Genomic DNA, 23,214 nt, shown 5'->3' with positions numbered 1-23,214 from the left:
TGGGAGAAGGCAGCCTTGGGGTGGAGGTACAGATGGACCCTATTCCTGCCATCCTGTAATGATGCCAACACCCATTCCACACCCAGGGCTGCCCCCCCACAGGAGCAGGGTGAACACTGCAGCTTTATGTGTTGGGAAGTCCCAGTGGCCTCTGGCAGAGCTCCCCTGTGTCCCTGCTGAAATTGTTTCCTTTAAAATGTGATGCACCCAACAGCCTCCTGCCTTGCCTCTGCCAACTGGGATCCTCCAGGGATACCAGCATTTAAAGCAACAGTAAGCAGACAAAAAGCTTAATTCAAAGCAATGCCCCTGTGATATCACCAAAGGTTTACTCTCATCTCATTCTGATATTTTGTGGGAAGGCACAGAACTCCCTCAGCACAGGGAAGGCAAAGGCCTTGCTGAGGACTCCATGTCAGCTCCTCAGTGTGGCTCCCAGTCCAGGAATGCTCTCAGTGCCAGTCTGAAGTGCTCCCGTGCCAGGACATGAACCGCTCACAAGAACTGAATGTTGGCAAACTCGTAGGAGGCAGCAAGGGCTGACTTACAAATCAGCACAATGAGACTTCATTTCTACAGCACAAAAATCTCTCTCCAGACTGCAGCTCCAGACACAAGGCAGGGATTCTCAAATGCCTGGGGCTGCTCCCAGTGGCAGAGAAGCCACACCTGGCAGAGGAGGAACAGCTGGAAGGGGAGGACTGGGCTGCTCCCAGGTTTTGCTCCCAGGGCACTGGGACAAGACAAGGACACCAAGATGCAGAGTTTCCTTGTCACTGTTTGGAGCAGCCCAACCCCAAAGAGAGAACCTCTCCCACAGAACTGCTGCCAAGGAAGCCCGAGTGAATCAGCCTCAGCCACATCATATCCAGGGAACAGGACACGTTCTGACAGCGGCTCTAAAGCCCACACTGTTAATAACAGAAAATGAGGCTTTCTCGAAGTCTTTTTCCATTGGTCCCTCCCTGTGAGACTTTATCCTGGGTCCCAGGGCATTTGCTATTAGGAGAGCATTGCAGGAATCACTGAGCAAACACAGCAGGAACTCCCTGGCCCACACCTTTGAGATGTTTGAAACAGGTTGGCATAGCACAGAATCCAATATTCCCCGTGCCCTGGCAGAATGGAGAGGGCCACTCCAAAACATCAATAGCACAGGCTCTGTCACTTAAGCAATTACTTCATTTCTCTTGTTACTGTCTGGAAAACAAATCCCTCAGCAGCCATAGACCTGAGCTTTGTGCTCCATCAGTCAGGACTAATTCTGTTGTTTCCTCACTCAGCCTTTACCTTGTTGCTCTGCATATCACAGCCAAGGTCTATCCCAGAGGTCACTGTTTTAATCAGCATTTCAAAATCTCTGGGAGTGGAAAACACTACATCAAATGTCAGGGCTTTTGTCTGTCTTGGGTTTTATTTTTTAATAAACTGCTGTTCTGTTTCTTTAATAGGTTTAGTTCTCACCAGTGCTCAATTCTTACTGATTTGTTAAGTCTAATTAGTCAGTATTCAAATGTGCCATGCATTAATTTGGCCACTGCTCAAATCCCACACAGATTTCATAGGAAAGTGGATTATTTGAATTTTAAACACAGCCTGTTCCACCAATTCTGACATATTAAGCAAGCTCACAAGCCATTAAGGCCATAAAATGCCAGTTGACCCAACAACCTGTCACGGCAGGGAACAAACAAATCTATTTACATTCTTAACTGATGTTTTAAGGAGAGCTACACACCCACTGTGATCCCGTATCCTTGGATTTCCCCGAGGGTTGGTGAGGCCCAGCTGCTTCAGCCTCTGCACAGCACTGTTGCCGTTCCAACCCAAGCAGAGCCCGAGGTTCCCATTGCCAGGACTCACTCCAGCCTTCCCAGGCTGCAGCTTCGGAGAACAGATCATCACCTGCTTCATATGCTAATTAAGTCATTTCAGCTAATGAGCTTTAGATACATCTCTTAGGGTAGTCTAGACCACTCCTTAGCATTGTCCTCAGAGCAAGGAGGGACCTTTTTGCATTCCTGGGCCAGTTTGTGTTGGAGATAAGGCAGAGGCTGATCAGAGCTCCAGGTACCCACTTAGAGCCAAGTCTAAGCCCCCACCCCTCCTCTCCCTGCTGTCCAGTTCACCAAGACTTTGCCTTCACTTAGAAAACCCCAATTCTTTTCGAGGTGAGGGAGCAGTTGGATGCACCAGTCTTTCCCAGTTCCCCCAGTGCCTCTGGCACACAAGTCTGTGCCATTAGCTTGTCTAGACAGAGATGTTGGGGTGGGAACTGGGCTGTTGACATTAGCACAGGAAAAGGAAAGTGCATTTGAACACAAGCACAAAAATCTGCTCTGCTAATGCACCTCAGCCACCCAGCCCAGCCACCGTGCCCTCAGCCAGTCTAGACAAGGCCAGAGGGATCTGGGATCAGGGCTGAGCACTCAACAGCCATTTCCCAGAACTGCAGTACCTTTATTTTAATTCAGCATGACAGCACCTTCCAAACACAGCAACCTGTGAAATAAATGTTCCAGGGTTCAGATCGGGGTTAGCCTGACTCCTTTGGCAACACTTCCTCCTCCAAAGAACTGCACAAATTATAGGAGGAAAGCAAATCCACCCAAACCATGGCACCAATCCAGGAAAGGGATGATTTATAAAATCACCTTAAGGTGAAAAATGCAGCGCTGCTGGGATCCTGGTAAATGACAAGCCCTGTGCTTCCACCCCTGAAGATTCCATAGGGCAGCAACACTCAGAAATGTGACAGTGTCCTCACATTGTGCAACAGCAAATGAAAGGGAACCTTCCAGCTGCACAGGACCAGGAAAAGGCAAAGGACAAAAGCAAAGTGGGGTTGTTTTGGTCACCAGAGTCTTTAGGCATCACTGACTTGGTAGTTCTTCCCAGAATGAAGATGGGACCAGACAGAGAAGGGCCTTGGCAAACCATCCACAGGACACCTCCCACCACCCTGGCAGTGGGGTCAGTCCTATCTGTCAGCAGGACACACCAACTGAGTCACTTCTGCAGGTCCTACAGAGCCAGAGAGGAGCAGCTTAAGGATTTCTTTTACTCCAGTAGTGGAATTGCACATACATATGAATTTAGGGGGTGGGAGAGAGAAATTTTAGGGTGGGGAAGCAGAGGAGAGACAGACTTGCTTTGAGGTGAACAAGGTTTTCCAGGTGCACAGAAAGAGCCCTCAGCTTTTGACCAAAGAGCATCTCTGCAGCCCAAATGAAGTATTTTTCCTTTGCCTTTGTAAGATGCAAGACTTATATAAGTCTTAATTTTTTTTTCCCATTTCAAGCTTCAAATTTCTTAAATAAAAGTCAGTTTTTCAACTGGCAGTCTTGCAGAAAAACACTTTGGTATTTTAAAAGTGCTGCCCTTTGTCCTTTTGAGCTAAAATTGTTGGCAAACTGCTTCAAATGGCAGGAGAGCTGGTGAGGCATGTGCCATGGGGTCAGAGCCATGGGGTTTCTTATTCCCATCTCGCTCTGGGGTTAAGGCACAGACACGGACACATCCTTCACATTTGTGTTGTTAACATTTTTCAAGCTATCAAGGTCTACCAACACTCAGGATCTGAGGAGCCCCTTGCAATTCCTGGTTTGGTCTGTCTTAAATCTTCTGGTCAGCACAACAGGATTAAGAAGCCTGAACTTCAGAGGAATGACGTGGAATGGTTCAAGGTTCCTGTGTTTGAACACACCCCACTGTGTCTTTATCGTCCAGGATTTTCCACAATTGTCATTCCAGCATAGTCTTTATCTGGATGTAGTTGTCCAGAGCTTTGATTTCTAAACTGTTTGCTCCATTTGCACCAAACCGACTTTGCAAGCAAGATTTGCCAAGGCTTCAAATCTTAACCAAACTAGTCAATAAAAACAATGAAATTAGAAAAAAAATAGGAACTGAAACCATAGAAAGCATGAAGCTGTTCTACCACACAGGCACAGCTGTAGGAAATGCAGTTCCCTGTCTGAAGGGGAAAAGTGAGGAGCAGTGGGATGTGTTTTGCAATGGAAGATCAGGTTTCCATTCCCCTCATCATTCCCAGGTCAAAGGCATTGAAATTCTGTACAGCACAAAGGAACGAGGCACCTGTGCTGTGAGAGAGTGAAGGGTGAGGACAGAGACAGAAAACCAGAGGTGGAGAGGCCTCTGACATCCCTCAGGAGAGAAAGGCTTTTGCCTGGATTTAAATTAGAACTGTGCAAGGGGGGCACTTAGCTGGAAAGGGAAGATGGATGGGTGCCATCAGCAGGAACAGGCTTGTCTGACACATTCTGTGTGTGACCCTTCGCTGTGACAGGGAAGGCAGAACCTCAACAGATTGTGGGGGCTAAAAAATTAAAAATCACCAGAACAGTGGTGAAATGAAAGCATTTAAAATAACTTGTTTTTTTTTTTTCCTAAATCCACTTACTATTAAGGATTCGACACCAACATTTTCTTTATAGAAACAGGGAAAAAGCTCTTTATGCCTAACAATGTATTGGGTTTGCATGGCAGAGTTTTGGGAACAGGAGGGTACAGGAGTGACTTCTGGGAGAAGCTACTGGAAATTTCCCATGTCCAAGGGAACCCGTCCCAGCCAGCTCCAAGATGGACCCATTGCTGGCCAAAGCCAAGGAAAACAGCCTCACATCCAGCATTTTATCCAATACAGTTGATGCCAGTGAAGGGCATAGGATGTCTCTGATCCATTTGGCTTCCACACTGGAGCTGCAGAGCAGGCACAAGCAGGACATTTGGGGTGCAGGCCTGGCCAGGCAAATAGGACACCCCTGCACTTTCCATGATCCTCTCACCCCGTGCACTCCCCAGCAGCTGCTGACTCAGTGTGCAAGCTCTGCCAGGCACCAGAAGGATTTACACTCTCCAGGTAGTTGTTTCTCTCTTCCATAACAACAGCAGCTTTATGTCCCAAGCCTGGCACAGGTGAATTTGTCCAGCAATCCAGGCTGCATCCAACACTGCATTGTGCATGTGACAAGGCAGAATTCCATTGCCAAAACACCCCCAAGCCCCTCTGGTGTGGTTAAAGAGGAATGAAGCACTAAACTTGGTGTCTCAGTGGTTAAACACTCGAGGCAGACACAAGCCATGAGGGGGTGTTGAGCCTTCCCCAGTGTGCAGAGCGAGGGGTGCTGGAGGCACAGCACTCCCCACACCACAGGGTTCGAGGGGAGTTCTGGGCACTGTGGTGCCCTCCTGGCAGCACAGCCTTTCCCACAGAGAGGGGAGCAGGGGCAGGCTCAGATAAGCACATTTCAGAAGGGAACAGGAGGTATTTCTATCTCACTTTGTTCTTTGAGTGTGTGTGAAGCTGTAAATCCTCAGTGCTCTGGAGAAGGGCAGGGCAGCCGTCCCTCCCTGCCCAGCTCAGCTGTTCCTCAGGCAGCTCTCCAGAGCATCCCAGAACATCTCCAGCCCTCAGCCCAGCTCCTGCTGGGCCATCTGCTTCGTTTATATTGGATCCTGTTCCCTTCAGGACAGCACTCTGAACACTCCCAGGCCAGCAGGAACCATCTGCCAGGGAGCAAGTGGCACCCCCAGAGAGGAGCTCGGCTGGAGGAGGGTCTGACTGTCACTGTCCAAGTCTTGTGTCTCACAACCACAGATTCTGAGGAAGGCAGAGGTTTAACAGGAATGGGAGAAAAGCCCAGGACTTCCAGAGTGCTGGAACACCAAGACCAAAGAGAATACTTGCAATGTGTGAGAGGAATTGTTACTTAGACTGTGAGACTAAAGTCAATCACTGTTAGCACAATAAATTACCAGCAACTCTAGGTTGTTAATTCTTCTAAAGGTCTCAAATGTTCCAAGGTGATAGATTTGACCCCAGGTCCCCTTTGTGCTGGGGTTCAGACCAGCTTTCACCTGCGAGCTCATCTCAGAAAGCAAAACAAAATAAAACTATAGGAAAAGTATTGGTTAAATCCAAAAGCCAAATGCACGAGCACGATGTGCTGGGCTGTGCTCTACAATGAGAGAGAGCCCTTCCCCTCCTGAGCAGAGCTTTTCAACAGCAGTGAAGATTCCTGAAATCTAATTTCTTTTTTAATTACTCAAATGTTGTCCAGGAAATAACATTTAAAGCTGATGTCAGAGAGAGGAGTTGTTTGGATTGCTTCCGAAGCAGCATCCAGCATTTTGTCAGGCAGCAGCACCAGGTATCACCTGAGAGCTCAGCACAGAAATGAGTTTTGTGTGATCTCATCCCCTGATGAACAAACCCTTTAATTAACCAAGCAGTGCAGTTGGCTCATTGCTGCAGCAGCACCACTGACTGACCATGTAAAAAGAAGCTGCTGCAGAGAGGACAAGTCCACTAAAGAAAATGGAAGCTGCCCTGCAGCCTTCCAGAGATTGTCCAATTGCAAAGTTAAATCAAGAGATTAATCCAATTTTCATCACTGTTTGCCAGCAAAAACTCATGTGTGATACAGAACTGTCTCTTCACTTTTAACCAAAGTCTGGAACACAAATTTAATTTTTCTCTTTGGAGAGACCAGTCTAACATTAGAGGAAGGCTGCAGGAGTAACTCTGTCAGGTTTTAATTCACTAGTGATCTCCTGAGGCCCCAGCCCGGGCTGATCCCCTTCCCTGCCAGGTGCTGGGGGCACTCCTATAAAGGGGACACTGGTACTGCTCTGCTCCCCAAAACAGCTCATAATTCATCAACAGAGAAGCCTTCAGTTCCCTTCCTGTGTGCCAGGAATCACTGGCACATTCCAGGGCCCTTCCCCAGCCCCAGGTTTGGGTCAGCAGTGAAGTTTTATCTGGGGCTCGTTTCAGGAGCCAGCAGCTCCTGTTTTGCCCTGTTTTTAAAACCAGTGCAAATGTGACCAGCAGGGAGTTGTCAAAGCTCCAATATTTAATTTAGGGCGCTATGATAAGAGCCAAAATTAAGCTGGATGCAGGGCAAAGCAATGGAAAAGACGAGTGGGGAATGGTCCTACTGGCACCTGCCTCAGGCACCTTTATCTGCCCCCGAAACACTCCCGTGTTCTCCCTGCAGGATTCAGGACCAGGACTCCCCTCAGCAGTGCACGATTAGAGACTTTGAAGTTGCAAAAGCCACACGAATACTAAAAGGAACCTCTTTGTTCCTCCGCTGGCATTCCCTGCAGGGATCCTGGCTGGGAGCTGAGCGGGTGCAGTGACAGTGTTGGTGAAGCCCGGTGGCTTTACCCCCCTCCCTGCTCCAGCTGCCCTCTGCCCGGCAACAGCGGCCCTTTTCAGTCCTTTGTTTTCATCTGCACGGTCATTACAATTCCCTTGTCAGTAATTACCTGACAAACGTTTTAGGACAAGTTTGGGGTTGTTGCACCCAGCTGTTACCTTACCCTGGGGTTAGAGCTGGAGAGGCAGAGCCCAGCAGTGCTGTGGGCTCCTGTGGGGCACAGAACAATCTTCCCCTTCAACAGGCTGGGCAATGTGTAGAATATTCATGTAGGTTTGTCCGTGACAGAACCAAAACTGAAAATCCATCCCTGGTAGTTGTACCTGGAGAGGCCCTGCCTTACCCAGACCATGAGACTCCATTCCCTTTCTACCAAAGCACTATCAAACAAACTCCAGGCAGGTGCAGTGATTTGAACAGGGAGCATTATCTATCTCCAGTAAGGGACAAAAACACAATAAACTTGGCAGCTTGTCTCAAAAACATCCAGGAATGCTGGATTCCAGCCCATTTCCCCAGCCAGCAGCAGCATCTCCCCTCCTGCTGTTCAGTGATAGCACACCCAGAGCAGAGCCCATCAGGAATTACTGGGGAAAAGCTGCTTCAAGACCTGTTTCCAGCCAAAGCAGAGCGGTGTAATCTCCAGTTATCTGTTGTTATTCACTATTAGAGGAAGAAGAGCCTCGCAGTGATCATTACACAGCAAGATGAAGCAGATCTGAAGGGGCTGTCACGTTTTAATCTTCCCCTCACACTGCTCTGCAGTCAGAGCCCAGCACACCACCAGCCACTCCACCGTGCTCCACAACGGGAAAGCACATCCCAGCTCCTTGTCCAGCCTCTCCACCCAGGTACACAGAGGACCTGGAGTTTATGGGGCTGGGAAATACCCTATTTTCTTTGTATGTTACTCAGCTCATTCCCTGACCCCCAGGGACCTTGCTGTCCCGCAAAAGCATTGTGTTACAAGAACCATACTCAGAGAAAGTCTCTGGTAAACGACGTGGAGAAAAAAAATTCTGCAGAAGAGATTCCCCAAACACCCCAACCAGCCCTGCAATTATTAGTGAAGTGGCTTGGGGAGCAAACAGAATTAAAGCAAGGCTGCAGCACGTGCTCTCAGCCACACGATGGATTCTCACACGATGGATAATGTCACACACAGCACAAGTTAAACAAGATGTTACAGAAAACGGGCCTGTCAGGCAAACAGGGATTGCAGGCAATCTCCTCGTTCCCAAACACAGCCTATTGACAGTGATTTACATGTGACAGAAAGGCTCCTGAGCAGATGGGAAGCTGGCAGGCTGTTTGGAGAGCTGCAGTCCAAGGAAGATTGCCATTGAAAGCTCCGACAGTTCTATAGAGCACAGACAAACTAAATATGCAAACTGTAAATGTAATTAAAAGGACTGGAGGGATTGGTTAGGAAGGGAGAATGAGGGGTTTGAAAGGTATATGTGGAAATATTTAGGCTGACACGTGGGGTTTGTATGACAACATTAAGAAGGATGAGTATCAGACAAAGAATAAATTTATGGGGAAATCCACGAGGCTGTTTATGAACACACAGATACACTTAACGAAGAGAATTAAAAGTTATAAGCAGACACAACGTTTAAGGGAAAAAAGATTATAGGAAACAACCTGGCACCAGCAAAGAATAAGTGATCCAATGCAGTTTTCAGGAGTAAGTCTCACAAGGGACGCCCTCCAGGCCATGGATACAACACACACACACACACACACCCATTTACCAGCCCCACATTTACTTGGGTTCTACATTTTCAAGTCTCTTTGTTCAGCACTGACATTGTCATTTCTCACAGGACATCAGGACTTGTCCCCTCAGAGCCAACCTTTAGTTCTGTCCCTCAGGAACACATATTCCAACCTCCACACGTGCTGGGTGCTCTGCAAACCCCCGGTGGTGCCAAGGCATGTCCAGACACTCCCTTCCCAGGTGGGGACGGGGGCACTAAAAGCACGGAGGTGACAAAGATTCCCTGCACAGTTTACCCTTTCATTGACAAATGACAAACAGGCTGTGCCCATTCTGGGGCTATCAATTGTCCTCTGCCCTGTGCTGCTCACCAGGGGTTACTTTTACACCACACAGAGACCAGAACAGAGCACCAGCAGTGTCCAAATCTCAGCTCCCTCCGTCTAAAGGGAAGCTCCTCCAAGCCCCCTGCAAACAGGGACAAACCTCCAGGGCAGTGGGGACAGACACCAGGAACACTCCTGGAGCTGTGGAGGTTATACAGGAACCAGGGCACTCTTACAGCCACCCAAGGTCACCCCCACACAAAGGGCAGTTGCACACTTTACCTGCAGGGTTTGTATCCCAGATGGAGCACTCACAGACCAACACCTCCCAAAGCACAGGCAACAAACACAAACTCACCAGCATCACCACAGGGTCCCTTCGGTGCCTTCTCCCAGCTGGAGAGATGCATGTCCTGACAGAGGCTTTCTTCTTCTTCCCTCCCAGGACTGTTCCTCGTGCCATAACACTTCCTACCCCTTCTATTTCCCACAGCTGGCTGAGAGCTTGAAGCTCTTTGACTTTCTACTTCTTCATGGGTACAGAATTCTGTCTTAATGCTTTTGTATATCTGAAAGCAGCCTTCAGCATCCCAACACGTGCCTGTTGCTGGAGACTCCAGTTAGTGAGATCCAACCAGAAACACTTCCTGAGTGGATTCATAATGAAGCAACAGCTGTATTAAAGTATTTGTCCTTTACAATAAACCCCTTCTGCTAAGGCAGACATAAAACAACAAGGAAGCTAAACCACTGTGAGCTCTTATAAGACTCAGAGATCTACCTACACCTGGAACAAAACCAAAGTGAGGTTGCAGTGGTCTAATTTAAAATGAGAGAACACCTGGTTGCTGTTAAAGGAGTCATCAGCACCATTAGTCACCTGTGGCATTCAGAGCACTTGTAAACACCAATAAGGCTGTCTGAGCACCTGGGCCTTTATAAACCACTCCAAAGTTAAGGTTGGACAAGGTGGTGGGGTAGATAACATTTTAAAATTGGAGTAATGCAAGTGCAACATAAAGCGATGGATGCACTAAATGCAGGCAAACACATCACCCAAGGTGCAGTTTTCAGCTATGTCAAATATGTGATATATGTGTTAAAAAGCTGCACTTCTGGTTTCAGCAGTTTCCCTGCAGAGAGATCAGTGCTGAATGCACATTCCTGCTCCATCCCTAAGCCAAGGAGACCCGGATGCTGCAATGGCTGGAATGTGGATGTTGGTCACACGAGTTTAACGTCCCCCTCTGGTTTCTAATGTAACATTATGTTCATGGAACTTTCTGGCAGTGAAATGCAATTAAATGACATGTTTAACTGCCCTGTGTGGCAGCACTTTCAGAGGCTGTTTTAAGGAGAATGTCCTGTGCTAAATGCACAGTAATAAACACAGTGCCACCCCTGAGTCCCTCATGGGGAGCCTCCCAGTGACACAGAGGACCCAGAGTTCCCACTCCAGCAGTGCTAAACCAGGGTTTTGCCACACAGGTGAGGAATTCTGACCCTGGAGAGAGTCAGACAGACAGACAGACTCACACAGCCACGTTAAAGTACCACCCCTTGGCTTGCTGGGAGTGTGCAGCTCTTTCACTCCCTTGCAGCAGGTCAGGGGTCTAAAAGCAGGAGGATTTATTTGCCCTTTGCCTCTATCAGTCCAAGCCTTTCCACCTCAGAGCAGAGCCAGACTCTTCATTTTTTAAAGCAGGGTGTTGAGTGACCCTGGGCCTGGCCAGTCTCCCTGCAGGGATGATGGTCCTTTATTCCTGCCAGGCTGAGACACACTCCAGCACCTATGGAAATCAGTCTTCGTATGGAAATCAGCCTTCATTCCTGTTCCATCTTCCCACTGAAGTAATTCCTTTTCTCCTTCAGGTCACTCTATGTATTTTTAAAATTAATCAACACATGTCCTTTACAGTGTGTTTTATCCCATAGTTCAGAAAATGGGCTTGTTGCCACTGAAGCTCTACAAAAATACTTCTAAGGCTGATTTTCACCAGATGAGATTTTCAGAAGCAGGAGCTGTGCCTGACCCTTCCCTGTGTCCCTGCTGCTGTCACAGAAGGACAGATGGCCTGTCTGAGCACCACCAAGAACTCAAGTAAGAGTTTGATGCCCTCCAGCTCCAACTGTTTGGAAGCAACAGTCAAGACACAATTCCCTCCTCCACCAGCCCCCAATTAACGTGACCAGATTTTCCAGCACATCCATCCTGTAGGAATGCTGCCCAAAAGTGTACCAATCTCAGCTGAAGAACAAAATATCCTGAAAGGCTCAGCATGTCTTTAGGTAGCTCCTGGGGACTGTGCAGTGGGTTTTCCAGTGGTTAAATCCGTGTTCTCCTCATGTGTTAGGGTCACTTAAAAGGAGAACTTGCACCTTGTCTGACTGGACCGTGACAATATAAAACAAGTCAGTGTTAATCTCAAGCTGTACATCATTGCTGTGTATCAGCAGATTCTGCAGATATTAACAAAAAATGCCAACAAAATGTTGGCAGCATCTTCAGTCAGGGGAGATGCAGGAGTGATTTTATCAGATAGAGAAAAACAAGTATCTTGCCTCCATCAGAGACCAGCCAGGGTTAGTTCAGGAAAAAATGCAAGAAACTGTACAGGGTTTAAAGCTACTGCCCGATTTTAGAATAAAACCCTTCCCCTAAGGATCATTGAAGTACCTGTCGTTCGTCTCAGGGATTTTTTTCTTGTTGCCCACCTCTGGAAATGTTTGTTTGCAGTTCCCTCGGTGCTGCTGGTCTGCAGGGAGGTGTCCTGTGGGTGCAGCAGGTACAGATGTTTCTCACAGCTGTGCCACTGGTCCAGGTCCCTCCTTAGCCCTGTATTTTGGGTGTGTATACCTGAAACATCAGACTGCAATGTTTTACATACCCATAAAACTATAATGCAGCCAGTAACAGGCACTTATTAAACAATGCCCTGATTTTATAAACACACTTAAATTGTTTCCAAACTTACTACCCCACGTCAGGCTTGTTAGAGCCAAACACAGCCCGTGGCTATCACGAGGTGTGAAGTAAAGCAATGTTTGGGCAGCAATTTTAACACTCCTCACTGTTACCTGTAGGCATCAGAGGAATGCAAAGTGCTTTGATCTAAGGAAGAGGCAGTGCAGGATTCCAGGTAGAGTTTAGCAGATATTTATTTCATGAAAAGCTTCATTAGCCTGAATCTTTTTACATCCCATTAGTTTCAGACACTCTAGTTTAGCATATGTTCACTTTCTTCCACTTTTCCACTCCTTCCTCCTCTGTCAGATGCTTCCTGAGCTCTTTGCTGTACCCCAGCACAAGCTCCCATCCCCACCATTGGACACAGCTCCAGTAAAATGTGCTGGTTCAGGGAATACTTCACTGGCATTAAAGCCTTCCAAGGGGAGGCTGAAAGCAGATTCCTTTTGCCTACCAAAAATTCATTTTTCTAAAAGTTAAATGTACATGCCATGCTGGAGAGAGAGCCCTTCCACATCCCTCATGACACAGGACTGAGTCAGCAGGAATTGGTGAAACCTCCTCAAGATCCCACACTCCAGAGACACAGGCCATCAAGCCTTGTCCTGGCATTGCTGTGTGGAAGCCAAGAGCTGCCCACCTCACTGGAACACATCTTCTACTCAGAGATTTGCCACCTCCCTTTCTCCTTTCTGTGGATCTCCGAACTGCCTCTAATCCAAACACCTCTCCTTTGTTTTTCCCATCTTCAGCTTTCTTCTTGTGAGAGTCCCAGCTCCCTGTGCCATTTCCCACTCCCAGGTTATGGCAGGGAGCATGTGAAATTCCTGCCAGTCCAACATGCAGAGCAGGAGCCCTCCTGAGAACACTGACCTGTTTTCTGCAGGTTTAGCCTGCAAGAACTGAATATCTGAAAGCTTTCCTTTGGTGTCTGTGAAGGTCTCATCTTGCAGGTGGCCCTGTCTGGGGGCCCCTTGCTGACCACATCCCTACTCTGGTGGCTGTGACCTCAAAGCCTTTCAGAATAACCTTGACAAGATGAAAAAAGACAAACTGAAGAAATCTGGAGGAAAAAGTCAGCACTGACATGCCATGAAAACCAAGACACTGATCCATCTTGGTAAATACTACTCAGTTGGGGGGTTTTTGGCTACTTACAAGTGAACTGAGTGTTACACTCTTCCCTCCTTCCCATTTCATTCTCTTTTAAACAGACAGGATCTCATAAGATGGGAGAAAACTGCAATACTGGTGCCAAAGTGCCCTTGTTGGTCTCTTCAGAAGCTGAGAACTGCTGGCACCAGCCCAGGACAAGCGACAAAGAACAGGAGGAGTTTGGAGAGCAGCTAGACTTGCAAAGCCCAGAGCACTGTAAAAGAAACCAAACACAAACCAGGATGATGATTGGCAGGGATGGGGTGACTCTGCTGCTGGAAATGAAAGTGCTATGAATAATCAGGCACCTCTGACCCAGGAAAACATTGCCTTCATTTGCAGCACAAAAGTGATTGCAGATGGTATTGGGGAGGGGAATCAAGCTATTCACTGTGCTTTCCCCTCACCAGAAAAATTCATTTCCTCTGTGCTGTTGAGCAATGAAAAAACACCTGATTGGATCTGCTGAGACACAGAAGATGTGGAATGAGGAGTGGAAGAGCCCACAGGGTGATGCTAAAGGTAATCCTATTAAAGCAGTGGGCTACAGGGGCAAATACAAATATAAACTCCTATTTTAACACAGATTAAAACAAATCCCATCAAGGAACCAATGTATTTGGACATTTCTTTAAAATCCTGATGTCACCGTTGCTGAATGGGATGTTGGATGTCATTCCTCATTCCCCACTGCTCCTCCTGTTCATTCCCATGTCCCTGCCCACCCTGCCCCTGTTGGAGTCAGTCCCTGGAGTGCCCAGCCCTGTCCAGCCTCCTGTGCTGGGAGGCCTCTCCCTGGCAGGGACAGCGACAGCTTCCCTTGGACTCTCAGCATTCCCGACGGCTGGAACACATTCCCTGTAGCCACGAGGGCCGAAAGGAGGAGGAGCAAAGCCACATTCCAGAGCCCGCTGAGGGACCTGTGCTGGCTGTGCTGTCACACACCGTGTCCTGTCCTCAGCTGACACCGGGAGAGGCAGCTCCCAGTGGAAAGGAGCCTGGAGACACAGAATAACATTATCCCTTGTTATCCCTTGTCACAGCTGGTGGAGAACAGGACGGAGCAAAGGCTGCCTGGGCAGCAAATACAAACAGCTCAGAGTGTCCCTGACAACCTGCACTGCTCCCAGCGTGTCTGACACACACAGCACCTGCTGGAGGTGGGTGCCACTGCCCCTCTGACAGATCCTACCTCAGGACAAGTGAGTCTTAACTCTGGCTTTCCAGGGCCTTTGGAAATAAAGTCCAAAGGCAAGGAGAAGGAAGAGAAGGAGGAGGAGGAATTTGGGTCCTTTTCTTGCACCTCTGCAGCCTCATTGGAGGGCAGATGTTTCTCACATCCTATAAGTAGGCTGTGATCCACATTTTATTCCACTACTCAATGAATCCACATTTATCTCTAAATGGGTTAAAGAAACTTCTTTTCACTGGTTTTACTGTGGAAATATTCTCAGCAAGAACTCAGGTGTCCTTTTTCACTCCATGTCCTCCCTCACAGCCCTGCCTGCTCCCATCTTTGCCACCCCCCTCCCTGTGACATCTCCTCTGTGCAGGGTGTCCATATACACAAAAACCAAGGTCAGGCACTGAAAATGCAACCTGCAAAGACAAAAAGCTGTGCAGAACAGTTGCACTGCCTCCCACACTGAAGCTTAAGCTCTGCTCACAGGCCTGCATTTCTTAAAGTGATGTTTTCGTGGAGCAGGATAGAAATATTCCTGAAAAAAACTCCCTACAACCAAGATTTCCAAATTAGGTGCCCAAGATTAGGATTCCAAACCCATAATCAAATCTTTAAGCAAATGGCCTAATTTCCTTGAGTGTTGAACACACAGCTGCTCAGTCTGCCTTTGTCAGGAACAGAGGGATGCAAGGCTCTTGGGAAAAAAGGAATGAAGGAAGGGAGAAGTCAGGCCACTTCCTAGGGTACTTGAGGTGGAATTAAATAGGTGACTTGGAGTCAGTACTTTCAAAAATGATTCCCATCCTTTTACATCAGTTTCAAGCCTCCTGCCCAACACATTCAGTACTGAAAAGCAAATTATACCTGTGTGCATGAATACATGAATTTACCTTTCGATTCCATTTAAAAGCATTTCACAGTAATACAGAAAAATATTAACTGTAGGGATATTAACACTGGAGGGTATGAGCAGATAAAGTCAGACCTTAGTGCCACAGTGTGAGCTGAGTCCTGGACAGATCAGGCTTTTCATGGCACAGAATCCTAGTTTTAGGGATAGAGAGTGTGTTTCCCAAGCCCTGCTCCAGCCCCCTTGGCTGGGATGGAATCACAGTCCAAACCTGGGCACTTTGAACAGGGCATTTCCAAAGGACTTTCCTGCAATGAGATTTGACAGCCCTTACAATAATGTCCTGAATTTCAGCCATCTGATTATCCCAGGGTGTGTGGGTAATTTACATACTAATAACAAAACTGTTCTGAAACATTGAATTACACAAAGTGAGATCCCCACAACTTAGATCACCTTCACCAGCATCAGGCTCAGGAGTCTCCTCATATCAACCTTTGCTTCCCTTATAAACGAAAAGCCTTCTAAGAACCTTTCCAAGGCTTTATTGGATTACAATGAGGATAATTATAGAACTGAGATGAACACAGCCAGTTCCAACTACTCAAATGCCAGCAGGACTTGGCAGGGCCCCACAGATGTTCTTCCATGGGGTTTGTGCCTATTCCAAGGGATGAGGGGAGTGCTCCCTGGTCCCAGGCACCCTCACGGGCAGGGTGGGAGAACCCAGTGCTCAAAGGAGGCCTGAGGAGTGAACAGTGTTTCCAAACCAGCAGAAGGATCTCTGAAGAAAATTTTTGCCCTGAAAGTTTTGGAATAGTGGAGGACTTTGGGGTTTCTTAGTTTGCAAAAGACCATTTGGCTGCACGAGTAATGAGGGCAAAGAGGAGCAAAACATGAGGTGTTCTTAGGAGAGGGCACCCACACAGGAGCTGTAGATCCTGGGAGCTCTGCCACCTTCAGCCCTGGTACAGGGAGATCCTGAGGAGCTGGGAAATCCCATCCCAGAGCAGTGGTTTGGGAAGGAGAGAAAAAGTGACATGGAATGTCTTTGACAATTAAAACTGTGCTGAGAGCAATGTCACAGCACATCAGTGGTGGGAGGAACCCCTGGGCAAGTGGGGACACAGCACAGCACTGTTGTGTCTTAGGTGTGTCTTGCACCCATTTGGTAGAAGCTCCAAATAATCACAACTCTGAAGGCCATTTTTATGCAAAGCAGAGCTCTAAAACTTGTTTAAAAAATATCCACATAAACAGCACTGAAGGTCACCTGTCCCTGCTTTGGGAATGAGGGAAGAAGGGGAGGAAAAGATCAAAATGGTTACCTGAATGGAATTATAAAATCCCACCATTTGGAGCTGTTCCAAAGTGCCTCTTTCCCACTGTTTTGGTGGGAAAGAGCAAAGAAGAAATGTTAAAGGTAGGAGGAGAATATACAAACAGTTACAGAAAATACACGTTATCATTCAGTTGCTGCAAGGGACACAGACTCCAGGCAGCAGGAATGCTGCAGAACAAACCATCTCCATAACCAGCAGCTTCCAGCAGCAGCTCTTTCCAATGTAGACAAAGCAGCAAATTTAATAACTTTTTTAATGCCTCTATTTTTCCCTTACTTGTACTTAGTTGGAAATGTAGAAAACAACAGGTATTTCAGCTGATGCCTTAAGAGAACTTCAGTTCCTTCACTGTCCATGTGCCAGGACTCTGTGGCTTTCCCTAATCCAAGTTTTTTGGTGGCATGAAAGGAGTGTAATGTCTGAAATAGCTGCAGTTCACCACAGCATCCTCCAGCACTAAGTTCATCCCTCAGTGCAGAATTTGGTGCCACCTGCTAAGAAGCAAATTCAAGACATGCAGAAAACGTCATGAAATTCTCCTCCTTTTACAAATCCTAGTGAGGTTCCATCTTTAAGACAGAGGGCCAGAAGCCGAGTGGGTGTTAGTCCTGCTAAAATTCAGCAAAAAATAACAAAAAAATTGCCAAATGCCCTTAAATTACAAAGAAAAGAGAGAGGCATTTGAAAAGATGGAATTGAACTAGTCAGAGTGATCCTGCTCATTTCTAGGCTTTCAGGGAGGAGAGGAGAGTAGGAGTAGGAAGGAGTTTGTCCCGGACTCCGTGTACCATTTCCAGAACAGCATTTGGCATCTCTTGCTCATATGTCAAATCCGTGCCTGCACAGTGGGCAGATACAGCTCCTGGTTAATTTTTTATTAGACGAATTTAATGCTGACTTAACTAAAGTGATAAATAGCTCATCTGTTTCCAGGGCAAATCCTGAGCATAGCAATAGGGAAGCACTGTGGAGCTGCTGCAATCCTGCCATGCCTGAAGCTCTTAGACCTCTACAAGCTGTTGCATTCACATCCAAGAGCAAAAATCCCTTGTGGGACAAATTTCCAAAAGGTCAGTGGTATAATGGCCATGGCTGGCTTTCACAACCAGAAAAAGCTGCTCAGTCTTTCAGAACACCAACTTTTATTTTAAAGACAATTATCACACTCTTACCGGGTTTCACAAAAAGCTTCTCTGTTATTTCCCACAATGGTCACCCTTCACTACGTGGGTCTAAGTCAGATTTCAGAACAGATTTTTTAAAAATGAGGTAGACAGAAGGAGAAACAAAAACCTGCAGTTGCTGAATTATGGTATTTATAGTGACATTAGACATTCACAACCATTACAGGAATGTTGTGCTTTATGATCCTTATGATTTACTGGGAGAATCAGGCAAGATTCATAACACTTCACAATTCACTTGCCAATATCTTCCTCAGGCTTTGGCTTTAAGGTGCTGCTGGAAACTACATTGTGACAAACAGTGAAGGTTGGCCCCACTGATCATGTATCTGGCATGATATTGAGACAGCAGATACCACATCCCAGATCCTCTGCACTTGAGAGACAGGAGCTCAAATAGACAGTTCTGTTTAAGTGGTTTTTCAGCTTCCGTTCCCTTCTGAGAGGAGATACTTACCCAAGGCCTGAGGATATGCTGAAGAGCCTCAAAGGATTAGGAAGAGACCATTAACACATTACATATAAAATGATCATGACCCTCCCCTCTTGAATCTGACACTGACTTTGTACTATCTATATTTTGCAAATTCTACAGACAAATCTCATCCTGCTGAGCACTCATGGGCCTCCCTCCCTAATCTCCAGGAGACATTGTGCCTCCAAAGCTCCTGCCTTGTTGGGGTCAGCAGTGGTGCCAGTGACAGCTCCATAAAACACCTCCTGGAGCTCCCCAGCCCCACAGAGTCCTCAGGCCTCGCTGCAGATGGGGGAGGGTTGCCATATGCCAGTGCAAGAGCGATTTTTGACTCACAGTCAAAAGCATCCAAAAAAAGTCAGTGTGCAGGATTTTCTGCCATATGGAGGAATTGTGATTTGGCCTTTTCTCCAGCTGTATCTCATTAAGCAAAAAGGAAAGAAAAAGGGGAGGATGGTCTTTTCTTCTGTGCAAATCTCGCCCCAGAGTTCATCTTCCTCTGAGAGACAGTTCTTTGCTGGTACCTGGAAAACCAAGTCAGAGCAGAAGGAGGCTGTAAGAACCCAGGGGACTGAGGATGTGTTCTGTCCAATTCAACAGGTTTACTTCAGGTCTTTTACACTTTGAACATGAACTTCCCTGGGAAGAGGGAAAAGTGCTACAGAGAGCCAGGACTGGTTCTACAGGGCTGAGAAAGACCAGAGCAGAAGAACCTCCTGCTCCCTGCAGTCTGCACTGGTGCACTACAGTAAAGGATGTTATTTCCTCCAGGCACTGCAGCATTTTGCAGATGTCACTACCAGCACTTCCCTGGTCCTTGTGAGCTCTGGGGTCTGTTTTGCTCGACATGGGAGGTTTATTTAATCTGAGACTTTGCTGGGATTTTGCCTTTATCTTTTTTATCAAAAGTAGTGTGGCATTACCACAACACAGATATTGGTTCAGATCCCATACCATGGCTGGTGTCCCCACGGGAAAGCCACCAGCTACAAGTCTAGAAGTCATACAGACATACAGACACCTCAGGGCCTTTCTGCTTCTCTCCGATCTCCCTCGATGTACAGAGATGTCAGGAGGAAAAAGGCTCCTCCAAAGGCCCCCACGAAGGCACAGATGGCAAAGCTGCTCTGGATGCTCCGGAAGCTGCTCTGGAAGGACGGAGCACCCCGGGCCTGCAGGGCATTGGAGATCTGGGGAGGGAACAAGGCTGCATTAATTGGGATAACACCCCTTCCTCCCGTGGTTTAACAGCCTGGTCACAGCGTGGCCCTGGGAAGGATCAGACAGGCACACCAGGATGAGAGGCTGCTGCCCAGGCTTGCCAAGCACACCTGGACTGCCCTGCTCTCCAGCTTCCACTGCTCAAGGAATCTCATGTTCTTCATCCCTTCGGTGCCCCCACTCACAGGAGTGGGAAATACATTTTACCATTTCCTAGCCCATCTCCAGACAGCCAGCACAGCACAGGCATTTGGGAATGACCTTTAGCATCTCTTGGTGCTGTTCAATAACTTTATACCTCCCTGACTGGCATCCAGTGGATAGAAACAGGGGGTTAACAGCACTACAGGCACAAGCAGCAACACTCATTAGAAAGGGAAGAGCTGGAGATTAATTACAGACAAGAGTGGGGGCTGCTTTTGAGCCAAAAGGCATTTGAGGAGTCATGGAGTGACACAGTAAGGAACTGGGAGAAGAAGATACCAGGCAGGTGCTTTTTTGCACTGGTGGGAGGATGAAGTTGTAAAGGTTATGAATGATACATATGAATTTTATTTTTGCAGACAGAAAGAAAAGCTGATTTCAAGAAACTCAATAAGATTCAACACTCAAGGAACTTGAAATCTCTTCTTAGCATAAACAAAAAGATAAATGTTAAAAGCAGTCATTTTTATTCCCACATTTGTTCTTAATAGTTAGAATGCACCGTGTGATTTGAAGTGCACAAATATGAGACTCTTCAACCTTTGCTGGGTTTTATATGATTATTTATGACACTTTAGGCAGATAAAAGCAAGATAAATTCTAAATGGGCACCTAGAGACTACAGCAAGCATCATGGCCACAATACAAACCTAATGCATTTAATGTTAAGATTCTTAGTGAAAAATTTCTGGAGCGCAGAAGGAAGAAAAACAGACTCTGAAAAAGACTATTCCCTGATTATTCAGCCAGATTTTAAGCTAAAGGGTTGGCTGAAGCAGGTTATAAAACAACAGCAGAATGTGAAAGCAGATTCAGTGTTTAACCAGCAGCAGTCCTGGGCTGTGTTGGTGTTTGGGCTCACAGAAGCATTCCAGAAGAAATGAGGTGCTCGTTGCACAGCATCCCACCCGGACACAGAGCAGTTTTATTCCTGGGTTTGTTGTCTCTGTTCTTTATGAAGTTGCAAGGTTACCTGAGGTTAATCTCATCTGGATAAACTTTATTTGTCTTCACACTCCTGGGTGAGCTGTTGTTTAAGGTGCCTGTCTGCAGGTCCTGCACACGGTGACACAGCACTGCCCGCACGAGGCCTCAGAGGACACGTGGGGGGGTAGAGGCACAAACAGCTTCACCTTTCAGGCAGGAAGCTTAAACAACTGGTCAAAGGAGAAGGCACAAGAGGTATTTCAGCTTTTAGGGTTCCTCCCGTTGCTGCATCCCATGTCAGCCATTTTCCCTGGCACAGGGGTGTTGGGTGTTCTGTTCCCACACACAGACAGCTGGATTAGTGGGAGGGCAGGACTTTCCTAATACACAGGGATGAGCAAAGTGGTCTCTTCATTTGCCAAAAAAAGAGGCTGAGCAGGAGGAATCCCTCAGTGAGAGAGGGTGTCTTCTCTGCCAGACAGATTACACAGCTGAAACTCTGGTTTTCACCCAGTTGAGGACAAGGGGAAGCTCGTGTGAGGCTGGAGCAGCAGCTGTGCCTGCAGGAACAGCTCACTGGGGCATTCCTGGCCCTGTCTAACCCTGCCACTGTTAACAGGGGACAAAGCACCAACAGAGAGTCCTGAGGTGAACTTTAAATAAACTCCCATACAAAGAAAACTTTAAAGCAACAACAAGGACTCACTCTCTCTTCCATGTCCAGTAAAGCAGAAAAATCAAAGTGGGTGATTGGTGTGTGCAGAGTTACTGTGTCCTAAATCACAAAGAATGAGGGAAGGAATTGGCACTGACAGGTACAATCCACTGGAACTGAAACTAATGAACTGCACAGAGAAAACAGGATTTGGCTGCTTTGTCCAGAAGCACCTCAGATCAGGTAAATGTAGGCAGGGCAAAGAAATCAGGTCTCAAGGAATATGAAAATCAAGGTTAAGGTGCTTTGAGACCAGAGCTTTAAAGGCCAAGTAGTATCTAAAGGCAAAATTGCATCACTTTTGTTCTGATTTCCAAGAGACCATCAACTTTGAGATTTTGAGTCTTGGCTTTTAAATGCATTTGATTAATTTCCATGAAACTCCTCACAAGAGCAGAAAGTGCTTAAATCCAAGTACAGTACCCATGACATCATGTTTGCAAAAACATGTACCTTCAAAAATACGTGAGTTTTCACATTTCAGATCAAAATAAGTTTCTACTGCATGGATAGGATTATATTCTATATAAGATTATAATTCTACCCACCTGCAGTGTCACAGGACCAGGGGTTTCATGCAGGTAAAAAATAATGTCTGTGTTCTAGAACCAGTATAAGCAATATAAGTAATTTGTAGTTTTGGACCAGGTAGTGTCTACGGTCTGCGAGTGTGTTTCAGTTTGTGGTAGTTTTCCCCTAAGGAAGGCTCCAGAAGCAGGGAGTTCACTTACAGCCCCGATGAGGTACGGGCTGCCTGCATCCCCCAGCAGGTGGCTCAGCAGGATCTGCAGGGCGATGGCCGTGGACTGGCGCCTCGGGGTCACCACGTACTGCAACAAAACAGCACCAGAGAGAGCCTCAGCAATGGCAGCTGCTTCTGGGACATCCCAGAGACATTGAGGCATTAACTTTTGTATTTTGTATTACAAGTTTGGAAACACAGAAGTTTTTCTGGGCAAAAGAGTACATTGCACGTTTTGTTGAGGGAAAAGAACATTCAGGGAAGGAAGACATGGGAGGGAACGACAGTAAAGTAACTAAACCAGGACTCCCCTTACTACACAGATTCATTTGGCCATGCAACTATCAGAAGCCTCCAGCCAAGTATTCCTTGCAGTCATAATGATTTGCTAATAAGGATATTGAGCACTGACAGCCCCTGGGAAAAGTCTCCTGTGACCTGTGTCAGCAGGCCTGGTCTGGACTGCTGGGGGGACTCTGGGGGACCTGGAGCCCGAAGGAGCCCCTGTGGCTGTACAGCGTGTCAGCTGGGACCTTACAGACCACGGGGAGACACAGGGAGGAGACCCAAGCTGTGAGACCAGAAGGTGGCTGGTGGTGCTGTGATGGCACTGCCTGTAAATGGGTATCACCTGAGATCACTGGATATCAACACCTCCAAATGATTTTGCTTGTGAGTGCACACAGTTTAAATAACAAGTTGGAGGTGTGCACACCCAGGACACAGCAAAGCATCACAGAGATTAGAACCATTTTGTCAAATAAAATATAGTAATTTGGGGGTAATAAGGGCTTTGTGCCTGTGCTACTGAAGATCAACTGTGCCTGAAGAAGTACAGCATGATTCCATATAATTTGTGTCTCTTTCAATAATGCCTTTACACAAAATGCATTCACAGTCAGAATGAGACAGAAGCAATTTCAAACCTTCATACCTTTGTTTTCCAACCACTTGCTCATAGCAGAGAAAAAATGCTTAATATTCTCCCAGTCCTCTACCCCACAACTTATT

At 47.0% G+C, this 23,214-nt stretch overlaps 1 protein-coding gene across 9 annotated transcripts in view; it reads right to left on the bottom strand.

Moving 5' to 3' along the window:
• Window positions 1-11,924: 11,924 nt before the first annotated feature.
• Window positions 11,925-23,214, bottom strand: part of SPNS3 (sphingolipid transporter 3 (putative)) — a 47,398-nt gene continuing 36,108 nt past the window's right edge. For 5 of the 9 annotated variants that reach the window (XM_027664508.1, XM_027664507.1, XM_027664502.1 and 2 more), the window contains 2 exons: window positions 22,193-22,291; window positions 18,746-19,584 (listed from right to left, as the gene is read on the bottom strand). In XM_027664508.1, coding sequence (XP_027520309.1) covers window positions 19,417-19,584; window positions 22,193-22,291 — 267 coding nt within the window. In that variant the 3' untranslated portion in view covers window positions 18,746-19,416. Of the gene's footprint in view, window positions 12,073-13,077; window positions 13,234-13,362; window positions 13,574-18,745; window positions 19,585-22,009; window positions 22,292-23,214 lie in introns of those variants that run through there. The other 4 variants (XR_003531102.1, XR_003531104.1, XM_027664503.1 and 1 more) reach the window with 4 other exon arrangements.

This window comes from Corapipo altera, unplaced genomic scaffold (genome assembly GCF_003945725.1).
Source record: "Corapipo altera isolate COAL_440 unplaced genomic scaffold, ASM394572v1 181b, whole genome shotgun sequence".
NCBI classification, from domain to species: domain Eukaryota; kingdom Metazoa; phylum Chordata; class Aves; order Passeriformes; family Pipridae; genus Corapipo; species Corapipo altera.
The sequence above is the reverse complement of the archived record's forward strand: the minus strand, read 5'-3'. Positions and strand labels throughout refer to the sequence as shown.